Source organism: Bufo bufo, chromosome 8, assembly GCF_905171765.1.
Source record: "Bufo bufo chromosome 8, aBufBuf1.1, whole genome shotgun sequence".
NCBI lineage: Eukaryota > Metazoa > Chordata > Amphibia > Anura > Bufonidae > Bufo > Bufo bufo.
This window is the reverse complement of record NC_053396.1, coordinates 26,837,287-26,857,963: the sequence shown is the minus strand read 5'-3', so window position 1 is coordinate 26,857,963 and position 20,677 is coordinate 26,837,287. Positions and strand designations below refer to the sequence as shown.

The window sequence follows — 20,677 nt, the reverse complement described above, 5'->3', positions numbered from 1 at the left end:
ATCCAGATGGGACAACCCCTCTAAGGGTTAATGCACACGATCAGGATTGCACACGGAAAATCCGCACCGTAAGTCATGTATTAAGATGAGCGAATTTTTGAAAAGTTTTTCCAAAAAAATCGCTTTGTGACGAATTACTTCGTCACGAAGCGCATTTTTTTGTAAGTAGCGGGTGCAATGACGGGGAGCTGCGATAGCGCCGCCCCCGTCCTTGTACCCCTCAGATGCCGCGTTCATACATGATCGCGGCATCTGAATATAAAAATAATGTAAAATTAACATTAAATTTTATTTTTCATCAAACTTACCATCTCCATTTGCTCGCAACGGCCAGGCCGCCGCCATCTTGCTTGAGGATCTGGCGTGAAACCTCTCACAGCGCGAGATTACGTCATCACGTCGGCCAGCGTGGTGACATCATACGTCACTGCGCACGGGATTTCGGCCGAGATCTTCAATCAAGATGGCGGCTGGCTGCCCGTCCCAAGCAAATGGAGGAGGTAAGTATGTTTTTTTTTTTTTTTTTTTTTTACACTATTTGAGGTTAAATCGATTTGCTAACACGAAATTCGGCTTCGAGGCAAATTTAATTTATCCTGAAATTCCGATCGAATTCCACTTTGTGGGATTCGATTTGCTCAACTCTAGTCATGTACATTGTATTCTATGAGAATTTTAAACTCTCATGCACACGATGCAGAATTTTTCAGCGTGGATTTTGACCTACGGTGCGGATTTTAAAATCCGCAGCATGTCAATTTATTTTATTTTTCCTGTCCGGATTTCCTCCATTCACTTCAATCTGCATGCAAATCCGCACCAATTGATGCGGATTGACCGCACGAATTTACCTGCGAACACCTGCGGATTTGAGTGCGGATTGTCCGCACATAAATCCTGAACGTGTGAATTTACCCTAAGGCCTCGTTCACACTTCAGTGTTTGATCGGTGATTTCCATCAGTGATTTGTGAGACAAAACCAGTAGTGAAGCCTACACAGAGATAAGGCATTAGGCCTCATGCACACGGCCGTGTTCAGAGGCCGAGAGCGGTCCGTGGTAACCCGGCCGGGATTCCTGCTGACAGCAGGAGCGCACGGCGTCATTGGTTGCTATGACGCCGTGCGCTTCATGCCGCCGCTGCGGTAATACACTCATATGTTCTATACGAGTGTATCACTGTACAGCAGCGGCGGCATGAAGCGCACGGCGTCATAGCAACCAATGACGCCGTTCGCTCCTGCTGTCAGCAGGAATCCCGGCCGGGTTACCACGGACCGCTCTCGGCCTCTGAACACGGCCGTGTGCATGAGGCCTAATGGAAAGATCTGCACCTGTTCTGTGTTTAGAGCCGCACCTGGTTTGGCTCACAAATCACTGATGAAAATCACTGACCAAACACTGACGTGTGAACGAGGCCTAAGCCTGTATATTGGAAATTATCTTTAATGAACAGAGGATAGCCTGTGATTTTTAAAAGTATCTTTTACTTTTTGTAAAAGTCTTAAAAGTACAATAATTGCCGGGTTGATGCGCAGTGCGTAGGTCAAAGAAAACAAGTGTGAACATTACTTTTTGAAGAGGTGGATTTCATACTGTTGAACATCTATGACCTTGCCTATGCTGAACCATATCACAGATTATTACTGCCACATAAGGTTCCATCATGTCACTCATCTCCTGCTGCTGCGCCCAGTCTGATGACATCATAGACTACAGGGTATTCCATCTGAACCCACTTCTATCCAGAATGATGAGCTGCTAATACTTCAGGAAACTATATTTATGGACCATTAAAGAGTGACGATAGTCTAGACATGTTCAAAGCTTTGAGATTTCGGTGTGTAGTCATTTGGAAGCCCCTCTTACACAATGATTTTTCACTTTGGATGAAAGGACCATAATTGTTATAGCAACGGACAAGAAATACCTATCGATGCATCACATCCAGGTTACTAGTGAATGTAGCTCCACCAACTGAACAATAAGACCCACCCATGAGCAGTTCAATAGATATTTTACCCAAGCCCCTCTCTTCTCCAGTTATTTTTAATAACAAAGCCTTTCATTTCTTTTTGAAGAACCTCACACACCTCAAGGCTTAGGGGTCTCATACTGCCAAGACGTGCACAAAAAGTTGAATATAAATGTTCCTTTGTAATACAAAGCTTTCAAAAGTATATGCTTTGCTCCTGAAGGTAAAATAGGTTTTCATAAGCTTGATTTCTTCCCAGATGTGACCACCAGAACACAGATGGAGCAAACAGTCTGCAAAGTATCTCAAAAGGACAAGTGTCCATGTCATATTGTGGTTGGACAGGTCCATTATTGAAAGTTGTATTCAGCTGACAGGTGGTGGTGGACTCTGGGCATCTTTTGTTGAGGATTTACGAAGGTTTTCTCTCACTTTGAGGAACTCATGGACTGCTGGACCTTCATTCGTTGATTTCTGCTCTTTCTGCAATAGCAAGAAGCCAAAAAGTATCCTTTTTATTTATCTTTGTCAAGATTATATTGATGAGAGCTGAAGTTAGGAGCTATGATGTGAACTGAGGTGAGGAAGCATGATGAGAGCTAAGGTGAGGAGGTATGATGTGAACTGAGGTGAGGTATGATGAGAGCTGAGATGAGGAGGCATGATGAGAGCTGAAGTTAGGAGGTATGATGAGAGCTAAGGTGAGGAAGCATGATGAGAGCTGAGGTGAGGAAGCATGATGAGAGCTGAGGTGAGGAGGTATGATGTGAACTCAGGTGAGAAGGTATGATGAGAGCAATGTTACGAGTTATGATGAGAGCTGAGATGAGAAGGAATGATGAGATCTGTGGTTAGGAGGTATGATGTGAACTGAAATGAGGAGGTATGATGAAAGCTGAATTTAGGAGGTATGATGTATTGAGGTGAGAAGGTATGATGAGAGCTGAGGTGAGGAGGTATGATAAGAAGTGAGGTTAGGAGGTATGATGAGAGCTGAGGTGAGTAGGTATGATGAGTCCTGAGATGAGGAGGTACAGTATGAGAGCTGAAGTGAGGAGGTATGATGAGAGCCTATGTGAAGAGGTATAATAGTAGCTGAGGAGAGGAGCTATGATGAGATCTGAGCAGAGGTTATGATGTATAATGAGAGCTGAGGTCATTTTGGTAAATGGTCTAGGCTTTTTAAGTATGTCACTAACTGACACCTTGTAGTCAACAAAATGCTCTCGGATTGATGTGGTCATGGGCGAACTGGCCATAGATCCTACAGGGAAATTTCCTGGTGGGACGATACCCAGAGGGCTGCCCAAGCCCTCCTCTTGGCCGTCAGCCAGGTACATAAAGATCGGATGCTCTCAGCACAAATTAATTTAGGAGCACCAGGTGGTTATGCACCTGGCCAGCAGCCACAGGTGCCCTTCTGAATTCAACATTATCGCCATCCTTCAGCATGATGATACAGTTTCATACTGTGGTGCACGCATCAGTATTTTGTGCTGCACTGTGGTATTTGGTTTTGCTGTAGCAGCATTTTGTTCTGCACTACAGTATTGGTGACCCCGCCCAATTCTGTGTATAGTCCTGCCATTTGTCAATTTGGACCCACCCTAAACATGGGGCCATTTTTAGGTTTCTTCCAGGGCCACTTTAAGTTTCCAGTCCATCCCTGGATGGGGTCCTGAGGGTTGGACCCACTGATCACACAGGGATTGTCCCAAGATTGAAACTTATCACCGATAAACAGTTCATACGTGTCTAATCGCTGGGTGTCTTACCGTTGAGACCCTCACCAATCACAAGAACAGGGGTGCTGTGCTTCTTTTGAATGGAGCAGCAGTCAAGCATGTGCACTGCTGTCCCATTCATAGTCTAAGGGACTGTGTAACTGTATTACTACCTTTTGCGCCCTCCACTATCTTTAATGGTTGATCCTGTGTCATCTTGTGTATTTATTGCCATGTCCTGCACAATGTATATTTATTTTCCTTGCAAATGACTGTTTATATGTAATGTGCCTGGTTTACCAGCAGATGGCGGCAGTCTTGGCAGAGCTAGTTTGCCTAGAGTGGAATCTTCTATCCATTTTAGCCCTCTCTAGAGAGGGAAGAGTTTAGCTAGTGAGAGTGAGTCTAGAGGATCCCCTCCTTGGGGAAGGCTGTGTGCCGGACAGCAGGGCCTCTCTGCTCTGCTGGGCCCAGAGGCCAAAGCTGAGTGCCTCCAGAGTCAGGAATAAAGATTCCCTGAATAAAGACAGAGATAAAGACAAAGATACAGATAAAGATAAAGACCGAGTCAGACTACAGAAACATAAGTTGCAGCCTACAGCAGAAAGGAAAAAGTTCCTATTTAATCCAGCCAGCATAGCAGAGCTGAAAGAGTACAGATGTAGAAGAGCCGAATGTGTTTGCCTGCCAGACCTTATGCCAAAATCTGCTGATAACCAAGATAAAGTTGGAAGATTGTTCCCTGATGAAAGTTTATGCAAAGTAAAGCTGTGTTCAACGTTAATACAAGTCTGGACTCAAGTTATTTCACCCTCATCTTCATCACCTATCAATCTTAGTTGCACCGCTGCGGACGACTACGCCTGGGGTTCCCGGATATCCAGGTAGGAGCACCATGACAAGTGCAGGCCAAAACACCTAAAGGGACATTTTAGGCAACTCTTACACCGCTCTGGAATTCCTACCCTGGGTACCACCACTGCCATCTACTTAGGGGTACTTAGTCCCTCGTTGCTGAAATGCAACTGGCGTCACGACAAAGTTTTAACCCTTATAACATCTTAAAGGCACCCCCTGGCCGACGTCTCACCCGTGGCGCACTGCAACTGCAGAAGGGAAGCAGAGTACGGTGCTCACCTACAGTATCTCCAGCAATCCCATAGTGTTTGGAGCAGCAGCATTTATGCTCAACTGCTGTCCCATTCCAATGGATGACACGTTACCCTATTCTGGTGTCCAGTAGGGGTCCCAGTGGCTTATAAACTATTCCGTGGATAGGTAGTAAGTAAAAAAATTTGGACAACCCATTTAAGATAGGTATTCAGTGTGAATTCCTGGAAAACCTCTTTTCCCACCATCCACTACTAAACAGGGGTGAGGTCAACCTCAACGGATGGTAGAGGAACACAATTTTACTGCAAACTCTGGCAGTTTTTTGGTGGAACTATATGATATCTATAGGATATCTTGTTACCTGACGCCATATTGGAATGGATATATGTATATATACCTCTTCTCTTCGCAGCTGCCACTTGTGCAGTTCCTGCTGTAGGGGGCAAGGAGACGTCTTTGTGTCCTGACGTTCCTGCCACTGAGACCTTCTCTTCTCCATAACGCGCAGTAGTTCAGGCTTACTGTGTAGGACCAGGCCCCTGCAAGTGTTAAGTAGTCGTACAATGATTAAAGTTGGTTAGAAGAAGTGAAACAGCACCACTCTTATCCACAGGCTGTGTCTGGTATTGCAGTGCATCTGAACTGCCATACCAGACACAACCATTGGTCAAGAGTGGCGCTGTTCGTAGGGAAAAAGCAGATTTCTCTGCTTCTAAGGAATAGTAACAATAGATAATGTATAAACTGGCACAAATATTCTGAATTCTTTCGTTTTACCTACTTCTTATACGTGAGCAGCAGTTCTCGGTGCAGTTCCTGGTGGGTTCGCGAGGATTTCATAGGGTTGTCAGGTTTGTAGGGTGTGATGGAGACTGAGTTACAAGACCCTTCTTTGCCTGCAGCTGAGGAAATAACGTTATCAGAACCAGCAGCTCCAACTATTCTTCACCTCTGAGCCGCATTCGGACCTGAATCTGATTGATAACCCCTCTACCATGCTGCTTTTCTCCTTCTCTGCTGTCAGCTGTGCCAATCCAAACAGCGCCCCTCTTGACTAAGGTGCAGTACCGGGCGTGGCGTTGTTTCTCGAAAAAAAACTTCCATATTTTTCTAATCTCTGAAAACTCTACCAATCTCCCACCGCTTTCTGAATTCTCCTCTGGTTTCTACTTTGTGGTCCTTCTTGACACAGGAAATCGTACCACATAGACCAGGGATACCCACCCTGCGGCCCTCCAGCTGTTGCAAATCTACAACTCCCAACATGCTCTGATAGCTGCAGGCTGCCCGGGCATGCTGGGAGTTGTAGTTTTGCAACAGCTAGAGGGCCACAGGTTGGGCATCCCTGACATAGAGAAACTGTAGTCGCAGCAGTGACCTGACCCAGGGCATCAGGAGACCTAAAAAGCGTTGGATCGGTAGCAGCGTGGGATCGGTGAGTATTATTTTTAAATCCATTCTGCTCCTGTCAAGCACCCTTGTCCCTTTGCTCGCCAGCACTGATAGTTTCACAGTGTGTAAATGGTAACACTCACTTAATTTATTCCTACATTTCCAGGGGTAATAACAGAGGAACAGCACACCACACAGTTCTAAGACAAAATGCTCCCGCACTCTGATTTTATAGGAAGAGCAATCCTTCACCCACCTTTTTTGAGAGCTGGCAGACTGTTCCCAATACCAAAGGGCATACGCAGTGAGGACAAGACTTGACATTTGGCCCACATCCATAATTCCTGTGATATCCTGCCAATGCAGATAGGATAATAGCGTCAGAAATCTCCGGAGCGAAAGAGGTGTGCACCAACTGGAGGCGGGTGTATGGACTTCAGGGCCACGGCTCACATGGTCTCCTCATGGGAAACTAGTAGAAGTGAAGAACTGGCCCAAGGGTCACGTAAAGGGGGAAAAAACACCAGAGACTTCTGTCCTGGGCGGGAAATCCCAGCACTATAATGAGGGAGCCCATGGGACCCAGTCTTCTATTACACTGCTGGTTGGATCCTGAGGAGGGTGGTGGAGGCCATTAGACATTGGTCAATGCTGTACTACGTTGGTTAACCAAATATATCTCCTTCCTCAGATCCATTCATCCCTCCATCAATCCATCCATCCATAATCTATTATTCATCCTTCCATCAATCCATTCCTCCATCCATTATTTATCTGTCATTCACTCATCCATCAATCCATTATCCATCTATCCCTCCATCAATCCATCCATTATGCATCCCTCTATCACACTTACTAATGTATTGTGATTCTCCATATTGCCTCCTTTGCTGGCTGGATTCATTTTCCCATCACATTATACACTGCTCGTTTCCGTGGTTACGGCCACCCTGCAATCCATCAGTGGTGGTCGTGCTTGCACACTATAGGAAAAAGCATCGGCCTTTCTGGTGGCTGGGACCGTGGGAGCGCACATAGGCCTATAGTGTGCAAGCACGACCGCCACTGCTGAATTGTGGGGTTGTCATAACCATGGAAACCAGCAATGTATACTACCTGTCATTCATCCTGCCATCAATCCATCATCTATCCATACCTCCATCAATCTGTCCATTATCCATCCCTCTATCAATCCATCATCCATCATCCATCCATCCAACTTCCATCCCTTCATCAATCTAGCCATCATCCATCCCTCCCTCCATCAATCCATTCATCACCCATCCCTCCATCATCCATCCATCCCTCCATCATCCATCCATCCCTCCATCATCCATCCATCCCTCTATCATCCATCCCTTCATAAATCAATCCATCCTTCCATCCATCATCCATCCCTTCATCATCCATTCATCCCTCTATCATCCATCCCTCTATCATCCATCCCTCTATCATCTATCCCTTCATCAATCCATCCTTCCATCCATCATCCATCCCTTCATCATCCATTCATCCCTCTATCATCCATCCCTCTATCATCCATCCCTTCAATCAATCAATCCATCCTTCCATCCATCATCCATCCATCATGCATACCTCCTTCAATCAATCCATCTATCTGTCCATCATCAATCCATCCCTCTATCCTGTTAGATCACAGTCATTGCTGTCGTCATTACCTGCACTGTGGTGGGATGGGTGGATTCATTCTCCACTGTTGGTCTCTGTATGGGACACAGGCAAAAAAGGAAGGAATCATCACACCAGAATTAATATCTCACATTGTAAACATGTATAAAAGTCCTAGGCAGGTGTGTAGACATGTGGGGCACCTCCCCTGTGTATGATGGCATGTCTGTGCCCAGGACTTTACAATAGTCATTCATCTACTGCAGTCTCAACGTCTAGGAAACATCATCCAGATGTTTAATAATGGATATGGCAGCTCCCATCTCCAGTTTCACTTCTACCGTCCACACGTTCTGTACAGCAAGATAGAAACCAAGCAAGACGCTAGATGTACAAGGCACATGCGGCCATTACTGTAGACCCTAGCAACTAAGGAAGCCCAGAGGTAGGACAGCACCTAGATGGGGCTATGTGCCCTGGGTGTTAGGGGGTACAGAGGGCACCACTGATAAGCCAGCAGAGCTCAGGAACAGACAGACTTGCCAGAGTGGTCAGTTCTGAATCCTGGACCTGGCTGAGAGTGCATTTAGCTAAGAATCTGCTCAATGTCTGCCATGTCTGTTGTCCTGGTTCTTAAGATCAGATCTAGAGGAACCGGAGAACCTGCAGTGGAAAGGACTTACCCCCTGAGCTGTGATAGGGAGAGTGCTGCAGCAGAAAGGACACCCCCCGTGAGCTGTGACAGGGAGAGAGTGCTGCAGCAGAAAGGACACCCCCCCTGAGCTGTGATAGGGAGAGTGCTGCAGCAGAAAGGACCCCCCCCCCTGAGCTGTGATAGGGAGAGTGCTGCAGCAGAAAGGACACCCCCCGTGAGCTGTGACAGGGAGAGAGTGCTGCAGCAGAAAGGACACACCCCCCTGAGCTGTGATAGGGAGAGTGCTGCAGCAGAAAGGACACACACCCTGAGCTGTGATAGGGAGAGTGCTGCAGCAGAAAGGGCACCCCGTGAGCTGTGATAGGGAGAGTGCTGCAGCAGAAGGGACACCCCCCCCTGAGCTGTGATAGGGAGAGTGCTGCAGCAGAAAGGACACACCCCCTGAGCTGTGATAGGGAGAGAGTGCTGCAGCAGAAAGGACACACCCTCTGAGCTGTGATAGAGAGAGAGTGCTGCAGCAGAAAGGACATGCTCCCGCTGCCAGACGGAAATAAATCTAGCAGAGCAATTGGAGCAATGGATGGGGAGATCTCTGGATCCATGTGAGGTCCAGGGCTGGTTCTGGCTTTGTTAGAGAGAGATTGTCATGTACTGTATGATGTCTGATTCTTACTTTTACATTAATCATGGGAGACCCTTTTAAGCAATTTCCTTTTAGTCTGGAAAGTTGCTCTACTCTAAAATAGATATTGACAGGTTGGTCCAAGTCTCTTAGCCCAAGAAATATCTAAACTGATTACTATTAAAGGGGTTGTCTCACTTCAGCAAGTGCTATTTATCATGTACAGCCACTTACTAATGTATTGTGATTCTCCATATTGCTTCCTTTGCTGGCTGGATTCTTTTTTCCATCACATTATACGGTACGCTGCTTGCTTCCATGGTTATCACCACCCTAAAATCCATCAGTGGTGGCCGTGCTTGCACACTATAGGAAAAAGCACCAGCCTATGCGCGCTCCCATGGTCCCGGCCACCAGAGAGGCGGATACTTTTTCATATAGTGTGCATCAGCCTCTCTGGTGGCTGAGACCATGGGAGCGCGCATAGGCTGGTGCTTTTTCCTATAGTGTGCAAGCACGGCCACCACTGATGGATTGCAGGGTGGTGATAACCATGGAAGCGAGCAGTGTATAATGTGATGGAAAAAAGTTTCCAAAAATGCTAGCTACAGCAGGAAGTGATGTGCTGAGGATGATATTTCTGGGCAATGCACATCGCCAGCTGGACTGTTTGTTTCTACTGCATAAAAGTCTTCTCTACATTATTTATTTATTTTACGCACTTATATAGCGCTGACATATTCCGCAGCGCTTTACAGACATTAGCGTCACGTCGTCCCCAATGGGGCTCACAATCTAAGGTCCCTATCAGTATGTCTCTGGAGTGAGGGAGGAAACCCATGCAAACACGGGGAGAACATACAAACTCCATGTAGATGTTGTCCTTGGTCGGATTCATACCTAGGACCCCAGCGCTGCAAGGCACCAGTGCTAACCACTGAGCCACCATGCTGCCCATATAGACTATTGGTCTCTGTTTTCTGGTATTTCGGGCTAGAGAAAATCTGACCATAGAGCCCAAAAAACTTCTGCCCCCAGATCACAACTTCATTTCACGTGTCTTCAGACTGATAATAGGCCGATTTCAGCCTAGAACAATTACCCACAATTATAGTAAGATTAAATTAGACATATTGAAATCTTGGAGATATATTTGATATAAAAGCTAGAAGGCGACATCATGTATCGGAGGCACCGACCAAAATGCAGTGCTTCTGTGGCCTTCAGCTCCGTGCCTCCGCACCATATCTTCTGGATTGTGGACCCCTTCAAGTGGATGTGTCCACATCCATGACACGCTGTGCACATTGAGGTCCCGCTGTTTGGGGGCCGCAATACGGGCATGGCTGGCACATGTTCGTGTGCATGAACCCAGAGAGGTTCAACAGAATTTGGCCTCTTGCACCCACCGTGCCCGTGCTGCGGACTGCAAATTGCGGTCCGCAAATGCACGGGCACCGACCGCGGCGAGCCACATGCGGATCGTGGACCCATTCACTTGAATGGGGTCCGCGATCCGTCCGTTCCGCTAAAAGATAGAGCAAGTTCTATTTTTTGGCGGAATGGAAGCACGGAACGGAACACCACGGAAGCACTCCGTAGTGCTTCCGTTCCGTGGTTCCGTTCCTTCCACACCGCATCTCCGGATTTGCGGACCCATTCAAGTGAATGGGTTCGCATCCGTGATGCAGAATGCACACGTCCGGTGCCCCGTGTATTGCGGACCCGCCGTATGCGGGCCGCAATATGGCCACGGGGGACACACAGTCGTGTGCAAGAGGCCTTAGTGGTTCAGAAACCTCTCTTCCACTCCACACTGGAAACCTGACAACCTTTCATATTATTTCTATCCGTTACCAGTAACTTTGTTCTACTTTTCTAGGAAAACTTGCAATCCCTCCTCTACACAGAGCCCAGCCCCCGCGGGACAGCATGCCGCAGTTTAACTATTTGTTATGCTGTCTGGGATGATTCATCATTCAGATAGTTAATATGCAAAGAGCGCCATTGTAAAATTCATCCCTAGTGAGATCTCTGACAACTGTGCGTCTTTACAAGTAGAGAAAACCCTCTGCCTGACTTTACACAGTCCTAGAGTTAAAGGGCATCTGTCAGCAGTTTTGTACCTATGACACTGGCTGACCTGTTACATGTGCACTTGGCAGCTGAAGACATCTGTGTTGGTCCTATGTTCATATGTATCCGCATTGCAGAGAAAAATGTTTTCTTAATATATGCAAATGAGCCTCTAGGAGCAACGGGGGCGTTGTCATTACACCTAGAGGCTCTGCTCTCTCTGCAGCTGCTGCGTCCTCTTCAGTTTGATGACAGGACCAGGTGTGATTATGTTTACACTGCCTGGTCCTGTCAATCAAAGTGCAGAGGGTGCGGCAGCTGCAGAGAGAGCTGAGCCTCTAGGTGTAAAGGCATCGTCCTCATTGCACCTAGAGGCTCATTTGCATATATTAAAACACCATTTTTCTCAGCAATGTGGGCACATATGAACATGGCATCTAGCCTTTCTCCTGCCTGAGCCGAAAACTGAAACGTGGCCCCCTCCCCCTTCCCAATGCCAATTTCTTAACCTAACCCTTTCCCTTCAGCCCATGGCCCTTCGGCTGCCCCCCTCTTGCCCCTACCTGGTGCTGCCTAAGGTGATCGCCTCGCCTGGCCTCATTGGGGGTGCACCCCTAAATGCGGGCACATATGTACATGGGACCAACACAGATGCCTTCAGCTGCCAAGCGCACATGTAACAGGTCAGCCAGTGTCATAGGGACAAAACTGCTGACAGATGCCCTTTAAAGGGGTCTTTGCCATCTTATAAAGTGATGGCATATCTCTATGATCAGTGTGGGTAACCCTGAGGCCACCACTAGGGGGGAGATGTTTGCATATGGATTCATAGATCTATTCTATTGTCACCAAGGGTCCTATGGTAGTTACAGTCCTCAAATCACTGACAAGCTAATAGTGGTATACGTTCCACCATCAAAAATATAAATCACTGTAGTAAGGACCGCTATAGGGATTAGATAAGACTAATACTTTATAAAATTTGCAGAAAGTGTGAGGAAAGGAAACCTACTGACTATATAAAATTCTAAGTGACCAGACCTATCCACGGATCATGAGGCGGATCGAGGTATCACATGGAAAGCCACGATCAGCGGTACCGCTCAGGTGTGGATAAGGTCACCAAGAAATCCACTTCAGGTGCACTACTAATGGCTGCAAAACCACGCCAGCCGGCCGTAGTAATCTGACACAACCAAAAGTGTGCACCGTGGCACGGACAAGGTGCTCTGCTCAGTCACCCAGTCTAGATGGCCCTGGACTAAATTAACAAACTAATCCATTGATAAACATCTACTCATTGGATCCGACCGGGATCAAGAACCACCTGTTCAGGGATATGAACCAGATGTCTGATTGTCGGCCCTGTGAGCACGAATCATGGGACACTAACTACCTGGTTGTGAGCAAAAAGCTTGAGTGCACCTGTTCACATACTACAGAGGGCTGGATTGACGCAGACCACTTCTGTTGTGTGAACGCAAATCAAGCGACAATTCAAAAACATGGGTTTGCCCCCACTGATCGCTCGACGCGTTTCGCCATCTTTTGCTTGTCAGGAGCATAAAATGTGAGTAGAAGCACAAACAAACAAGTCAGCTGCTGACCTCCGTGACAGAGGCTGCAGCTATCAGCACGCGGCCGCAAGGACAGGCGCTATAAAAGGAGGAGACTCCTCCCCTTCTTCTGGATCAAGCCCCAGGGGCGGCCAATAAGGAAGCAGGAGGCGCGGCAATGCCGCAACAACCAACCCGCCCCCTCTGTGAGACGATCACAGGCGAATGTCGTCAAAACATTGGTATACTAATGTTAGAGTGACCGAACAGCGGTTTAAAATAAATAAGGTAGCATAGCAGCAACGCAGGAACAGGGATCGTTGTCTTATTCTGGTAAGTAGTCAAGTGTAGTAATTATAGTAAATAACTCTGAGACATGAAAAGTCCTGGATTATCTTGGAATGTAGGGGTGATGCACCCTGTGACTTGCCATAATGTTTCGAGGTGACGCACAGCGTACCCAACTCTAAGATGAAAATATAGAGCGGGGCAGGATATATCGTATCCTCATTTGAATATCAGCCAAAAGCACTCCCCATAGTAGTGTGAGACAACCTACATGCATCGGGACTCAAAGAAAGCAGACAAAAGAGTTATACTCATTAAGTTCCTGCGGTTGGAGTGTGTGCAAGCGGTAAATCCACTGTGTCTCTTTTTGTAACAATCGCTTGTCAAAGTCGCCTCCTCTTGGAGATCTTCTCACCATCTCTATGGCCTGAAATGTCATCACATCCGCATTGCCACCGCGTAAGGTGGATGTATGTCTCGCAATTGGGGTGTCGGTGTCATTAAGATGTTCTGCGATTCTTCTGCGGAATTCCCTAAAGGTTTTCCCCACATACTGTTTTCCACAAATACAAGTGGCCAAATATACCAACCCTCTAGTCCTACAATTGACAAAGGATCTGATGGTGAACGTTTGCTCTGTTACACTGCAGGTGAATGTAGCACCCAACTGAACAGCAGAGCACGCCACACATCCTCCACATCGGAAGGTCCCTTTGAGGTTGGTACTCAGCCAAGTGGTTGTAGTGGGGGCTTGAAAGAAACTGTGGACCAGACGATCTCTTAGATTGCGTCCAGGTTGGTATGTTATCAGAGGTGTATCTCCTACCAGATGACCAATGTCGGGGTCAGATTTTAAAATGCCCCAATAACTGGTGAGTAATTCTCTTACCGTATCGTGTGCCTCGTCATAAGTGGCCCCAATGCGCAATTGTTTGCGCTGTCAACAAAGTGTCACGATTCAAGGCCAAAGAGTGTTGATAGGCCTTGGCTAACACGTGTTGTGGGTATACCCTACTTCTGAATCTTGACCGCAGATCGTTAGAGGCAGCCCTAAAGTCAGACATCCTAGAACAATTGCGCCTTACCCTAAGGTATTGTCCTTTGGGAATTCCTCTCTTCAAGGGCAAGGGATGGCAACTGTCCCACCTAAGGAGACTATTCGTGGCGGTCTTCTTCCGAAATAGACGTGTGCCAACGTTGCCATCACAATCCCTGAAGATGGTGAGATCAAGAAACGTGATTTGGGATTCCTTATGAATAGGGTTAGATCCAGGCATGGGATCCAGCCGGTTCTCTCCGGTTCTGCCGAACCGTTTGTTAAAATTACAGCAGGTTCGCAGGACCGGTGAGAAGCAGGAATCCCGATCCGGTACTTACCTGCAGCATAACATAAATCAGTTTCAAAACCCGGCTTCAGCAGCCGCTCACTCACTCAAATCCCCCGCACGCAGCAACAAATGACCTTTTTTTTTTTATTGATCACTTCCGCCCGCCCGCCCCCAGCCTGCGTGTGCTGGCCGCTCCGAGTCATGGCAACACGGTCACATGGCTCAGGCCACGGGGGCGTGACTGTTGAGTGAGAGGCACCGCGGTGGCGGGGGCAGCCAGGGACTGTCTAGAGGCGAGCTGACTGACTGTGTTGTGTCTGACTCACACAGCCATCAGCAAGATTGAAGAGTCGCAGCCAGAAGCAGACAGCAGGAGTCAGGACAGGTCAGGTCGTGTTAGGGTAGTGACAACATGGGTGGAGGGGGTCAGGGGGGGAGAAATGTGACAACATGGATGGGGGGGGAGAAATGTGACAACATCAACATGGGTGGAGAGGGCCAGGGGTGGGGAGAAATGTGACAACATGGATGGGGGCGGGGGGGGGGGGGGGGAGAAATGTGACAACATGGATGGGGGCGGGGGGGGGGGGGGGGGGGGGGAGAAATGTGACAATATGGATCATGGAGGGGGCCTGGGGGGAGAAATGTGACAACATGGATGGAGGGGGCCGGGGGGGAGAAAAGTGACAACATGGATGGGGGGAGAAATGTGACAACATGGATGGGGGGAGAAATGTGACAACATGGATGGGGGGAGAAATGTGACAATATGGATGGAGGGGGGAGAAATGTGACAATATGGATGGAGGGGGGGAGAAATGTAACAACATGGATGGAGGGGGAGAAATGTGACAACATGGATGGGGGGAGAAATGTGACAACATGGATGGGGGGGAGAAATGTGACAACATCAACATGGATGGAGAGGGCCAGGGGGGGGGGGGATGTGACAACATGGATGGGGGCGGGGGGGAGAAATGTGACAATATGGATCATGGAGGGGGCCTGGGGGGGAGAAATGTGACAACATGGATGGGGGGAGAAATGTGACAACATGGATGGAGGGGGGGAGAAATGTGGCAATATGGATGGAGGGGGGGAGAAATGTAACAACATGGATGGAGGGGGAGAAATGTGACAACATGGATGGAGGGGGAGAAATGTGAGGGGCGGATGTGACACAGGTGATTTGACAGGGAGGGGTGAGAAATGTGACATTGAGGGGGTGAAATGTGACATGGGGGCTGATGGCTGACATGGGGGCATGATGGCTGACATGGGGGGCATGATGGCTGACATGGGGGGCTGATGGCTGACATGGGGGCTGATCTGAGGCATTGGGGGTCTGATCTGAGGTCTGATTAACATTGGGGGTCTGATTGCTGGTCTGACCTGAGGTGTAATGGAAAATATTTTTTTCTTATTGTTCTCCTCAAAAACCTAGATGCGTCTTATAGGGCGAAAAATACAGTCCTCAAGCGAGTGATTGTCTGAGGCAGAGAGAAGATACCAGGACCACACAGAGGAGAAGCCAGCTGCTGCAGACAGGACCAGGGCCAGGTGAGCTACGCAGGGGGCGCGCCAAAATGTATATGGTGTATTTATGTGTGTTGCATATATATGGTGTATGTATATGTAAACATATGTTGTGATGCTGCGTGTCCACCGCTGAGTAGGGAACCTGTTGTTAAAAATTTGAATCCCACCCCTGGTTAGATCCTTTACCCACTCAAAGGAGCTATATGAACAGGTGGGGAAAAATGATAGTCCCCTACTAAGCAGCCCCATCTCGGTTTCCGTTAGGGTCCTATCAGATAAATTAATGATTTGCAACTTATCCATTGATTTGCCCAATTCTGTGGTGTTGGCAATTTGAGGGCAGACTGCACTCGTCCTTTGATGATATGCTATTGTTTTTTTTTGTCCCTCAAAGTGTATGACGTCGTGGGTTGATTCCCTAAAAAACACCCCGTGATCAAGGTCTCCTGCCCCTTCCTCCTCTACCTCTAGGCCCTCTATTAGAAGGATGGAAGATGGGATATTGACTATTAGGGTAAGGTGTGCCCTCTATTTCAGTTTCGCCCTCCGATGATGAGGGTTCTGTCTCGACCTCGAGGGTCCTTGCGGTCTTAGTCGCAAACTCAAGGAAGCGCCCTTCTTTAAATTCCGCTTTATCCCTCAAGAATTGGGAGTGTTTGCGCTCTTTTTTAACTGAGCTGTAAACCGCTCCACGGTCTGCTGCAGAAAACCCTCCTTGTGAGTAAAGTCAGGGCTGTTGGAGAATTTGTTTATGGCTGTAATTTGCTCTTGCAGCAGTTGTGTAATATTTATTCTGATGTTGAATATAGGTTTCTAGGGTCTGTATTTCCCACCACCCTCTGACTTGATCTTTATATACCTTGGTGAGTAATTTGAAAGAACCTGTGATACTGTGTGCAATTTCCCTTCAGCCCATGGCCCTTCGGCTGCCCCCCTCTTGCCCCTACCTGGTGCTGCATAAGGCGATCGCCTCACCTGGCCTTATTGGGGGTGCACCCCTAAATGCGGGCACATATGAACATGGGACCAACACAGACGCCTTCAGCTGCCAAGCGGACATGTAACAGGTCAGCCAGTTTTATGGGTACAAAACTGCTGACAGATGCCCTTTAAAGGGGTCTTTGCCATCTTATAAAGTGATGGCACATCTCTATGATCAGTGGGGGTATGACTTCTGAGGCCCTTGACCTGAGGCCACCACTAGGGGGGAGATGTTTGCATATGGATTCATAGATCTATTCTATTGTCACCAAGGGTCCTATGGTAGTTACAGTCCTCCTCTATGGTGAGTATATGGAAATAAATTCAAAAAATCTCTATAACAGGCAGGAAAAGTTAACTTTGGGATCAATTGGACAACCACTTTTGCCCACATACAGTGGATATAAAAAGTCTACACACCCCTGTTAAAATGTCAGGTTTCTGTGATGTAAAAAAACGAGACAAAGATAAATCATTTCAGAACTTTTTGCCCCTTCAATGTGACCTATAAACTGTACAACTTAATTGAAAAACAAACTGAAATCTTCTAGGTAGAGGGAAGAAAAAATATAAAAATAAAATAATATGGTTGCATAAGTGTACACACCCTTAATCTAATACTTTGTAGAGGCAGCTTTTGATTTTATTACAGCCCTCAGTCTTTTTGGGGATGAGTCTATCAGCATGGCACATTTTGACTTGGCACGATTTGCCCACTCTTCTTTGCAAAAACACTCCAAATCTGTCAGATTGCGAGGGCATCTCCTGTGCACAGCCCTCTTCAGATCACCCCACAGATTTTCAATCGGATTCAGGTCTGGGCTCTGTCTGGGCCATTCCAAAACTTCAATCTTCTTCTGGTGAAGCCATTCCTTTGTTGATTTGGATGTATGCTTTGGGTCGTTGTCATGCTGAAAGATGAAGTTCCTCTTCATGTTCAGCTTTCTAGCAGAAGCCTGAAGGTTTTGTGCCAATATTGACTGGTATTTGGAACTGTTCATAATTCCCTCTAGCTTAACTAAGGCCCCAGTTCCAGCTGAAGAAGAACAGCCCCTTGGCATGATGCTGCCACCACCATGCTTCACTGTGGGGATGGTGTTCTTTTGGTGATGTGCAGTGTTGTTTTTGCGCCAAACATATCTTTTGGAATTATGGCCAAAAAGTTCAACCTTGGTTTCATCAGACCAGAACACCTTTTCCCACATGCTTTTGGGAGACTTCAGATGTGTTTTTGCAAAATGTAGCCTGGCTTGGATGTTTTTCTTCATAAGAAAAGGCTTTCGTCGTGCCACTCTACCCCATAGCCCAGACATATGAAGAATACGGGAGATTGTTGTCACATGTACCACACAGCCAGTACTTGCCGGATATTCCTGCAGCTCCTTTAGGGCTCATGCACACGACAGTATTTTGCGTTCAGTATACTGCCCGTTTTTTGAGTTCAGTATACGGTACATAAACTGAACCATTCATTTCAATGGTTCAGCAAAAAATACTGAAGTGTCTCTGTGTGCATTCCGTTTCAGTATTTCCGTATTTCCGTACCGTGAAAAGATAGAACATGTCCTATTCTTGTCTGCAAATCACGGTGCTTGGCTCCATTCAAGTCAATGGGTCCGCAAAAAAAGGAACACGTACGGAAATGCATCCGTATGTCTTCCGTATCCGTTCCGTTTTTGCGGAACCATCTATTAAAAATGTTATGCCCAGCCCAATTTTCTCTATGTAATTACTGTATACTGTATATGGCATATGGAAAAACGGAACAGAAAAACGGAAAGGAAACGGAAACACAACGGAAACAAAAAACGGAACAACGGATCCGTAAAAAACGGACCGCAAAACAATGAAAAAGCCATACGGTCGTGTGCATGAGTCCTTAATGTTGCTGTCGGCCTCTTGGTCGCCTCCGAGACCAGTTTTCTTCTCGTCTTTTCATCAATTTTGGAGGGACGTCCAGTTCTTGGTAATGTCACTGTTGTGCCATATCTTCTCCACTTGATAATGACTGTCTTCACTGTGTTCCATGGTATATCTAATGCCTTGGACATTCTTCTGTACCCTTCTCCTGACTGATACCTTCTAACAATGAGATCCTTCTGATGCTTTGGAAGCTCTCTGTGGACCATGGCTTTTGCTGTGGGATGCGACTAAGAACATTTCAGGAAAGACCAACTAGAGCAGCTGAACTGTATTTGGGGTTAATCAGAGGCACTTTACATGATGGCCGGTGTGTGCTGACTCCTATTTAACAGGATTGTGAATGTGATTGCTTCATTCTGAACACAGCTACATCCCCAGTTATAAGAGGGTGTGCACACTTATGCAACCACATTATTTAATTTTTTTTTGTTTTTCTTCCCTCCACCTAAAAGATTTCAGTTTGTTTTTCAATTGAGTTGTACAGTTTATAGGTCACATTAAAGGTGGAAAAAGTTCTGAAATGATTTATCTTTGTCTCATTTTTTTACAGCACAGAAACCTGACATTATAACAGGGGTGTGTAGACTTTTTATATCCACTGTATATGTGTATGTATGTTCCACGATCACTCAAAAATACAACAATCGATTTCAACGAAACTTGGTATACACATCCCTTGCTACCTGGAAAGAAATCTCTAGTACGTACCGTTCCTGAGATATTCCCAAAAAATGACCTGCATTAGCCAATACAAGCCTGCAAGTGTTTCTCTTCATATTCCATCTGCCATACACACGGTCACATGTCCCTTATCAGCCAATAGAAGCTCGCAGACCCTTAGTCTCCACATACACACAGTTTAACCCCGGGTTTCCATAACAACCCAGCCATTTTTCTTCACTGCTGTAGGTCACTGGTAAGGCAGCAGGGTGCTGTGGAGGTCACTGTTAAGGGAATGGGGTGCTGTGAAACTCACTGTTAAAGGGGGGAGGGAGGGGGGCTGCTGTGAAGATCAAAGTTAAAGCGATGGGCTGCTGTAGGGGTCCCATTTTAAAGTGGCGGGGCACTGTGGGGGGGGTCAGTGTTAAGGGGTGGGGGACTGTGGAGTTCACTGTTAAAGGGGCGGGGTGCTGTATAGGTCACTGTTATGTGGGATACTGTTGATATCTTTTAACGACACACACAAACATTTAGGGTCTATTTACACGTCCACAGAATGGGTCCACATCCGTTCCGCAATTTGGACCCATTCATTTTTTATGGGGCCGGAACGGATGCGAACAGTACACAGTGTGCTGTCCGCATCCGCATTTCCGGAGTGCGCCCCCGATCTTCCGGTCCGCGGCTCCGGGAAAAAAATAGAACATGTCCTTTTCTTGTCCCCAATTGCGGACAAGAATAGGCAGTTCTATGGGGGTGCCGGCCGGGTGTATTGCGGATCTGCAATTTGAGGATCCGCAATACACTACGGACGTGTGAAAGAACCCTAAAGGAAATAGATGAAATATACCCGTGCGAAGCCGGGTCCTTCTGCTAGTTTATACTTATAAAATATTAAAAAAATGACAGGTTCTATTTTCTGGATTGAATATAAGTTTTGGCATCTTACATGGTCTTGGTGAGGCTTTTCTCCTCTGGGGTCTGTGACATCACCAGACGTTCCCGGGACCCTCCAGACAGGACGCAGACGGTTAGGGAATTGTCTGTATGCCCTGTCACCGCAGATCCTGACCTGCTCTCATTCCTAGCTTCTGTTTTCAGCACTTGTAAATTATTAATTAGCTGCAATTGTTTCTGATCCACAGGAAAAACAGAAGTCACTTCAACTAAGTCTCAGCCAAAGGGACTTTACCACATAAAAAGTTCTAATAATAAT

General features: G+C 47.0%; 1 protein-coding gene across 1 annotated transcript; it reads right to left on the bottom strand.

Moving 5' to 3' along the window:
* Positions 1 to 2,238: 2,238 nt before the first annotated feature.
* On the bottom strand, positions 2,239 to 20,460 carry LOC120977952 (actin-associated protein FAM107A-like). The gene is made up of 6 exons (XM_040406141.1): positions 20,411 to 20,460; positions 7,884 to 7,928; positions 6,461 to 6,558; positions 5,594 to 5,714; positions 5,210 to 5,351; positions 2,239 to 2,458 (listed from the first exon to the last, which is right to left on the bottom strand). Exons 1-6 carry the CDS (start codon positions 20,449 to 20,451, stop codon positions 2,342 to 2,344), a joined length of 564 nt encoding a protein of 187 aa, XP_040262075.1. The 5' UTR covers positions 20,452 to 20,460; the 3' UTR covers positions 2,239 to 2,341.
* Positions 20,461 to 20,677: the final 217 nt, after the last annotated feature.

Bases quoted from the DNA above. Each gene is read 5' to 3' on its own strand.
- LOC120977952 (XM_040406141.1), bottom strand. From the start codon at position 20,451: ATGTCACAGACCCCAGAGGAGAAAAGCCTCACCAAGACCAT. The intron at 6,559-7,883 runs GTAATGACGACA...CTGCATTGGCAG, and splicing joins CCCATCCCACCACAGTGCAG to GATATCACAGGAATTATGGA. The intron at 5,352-5,593 runs GTAGGTAAAACG...TAACACTTGCAG, and splicing joins CTGCTGCTCACGTATAAGAA to GGGCCTGGTCCTACACAGTA.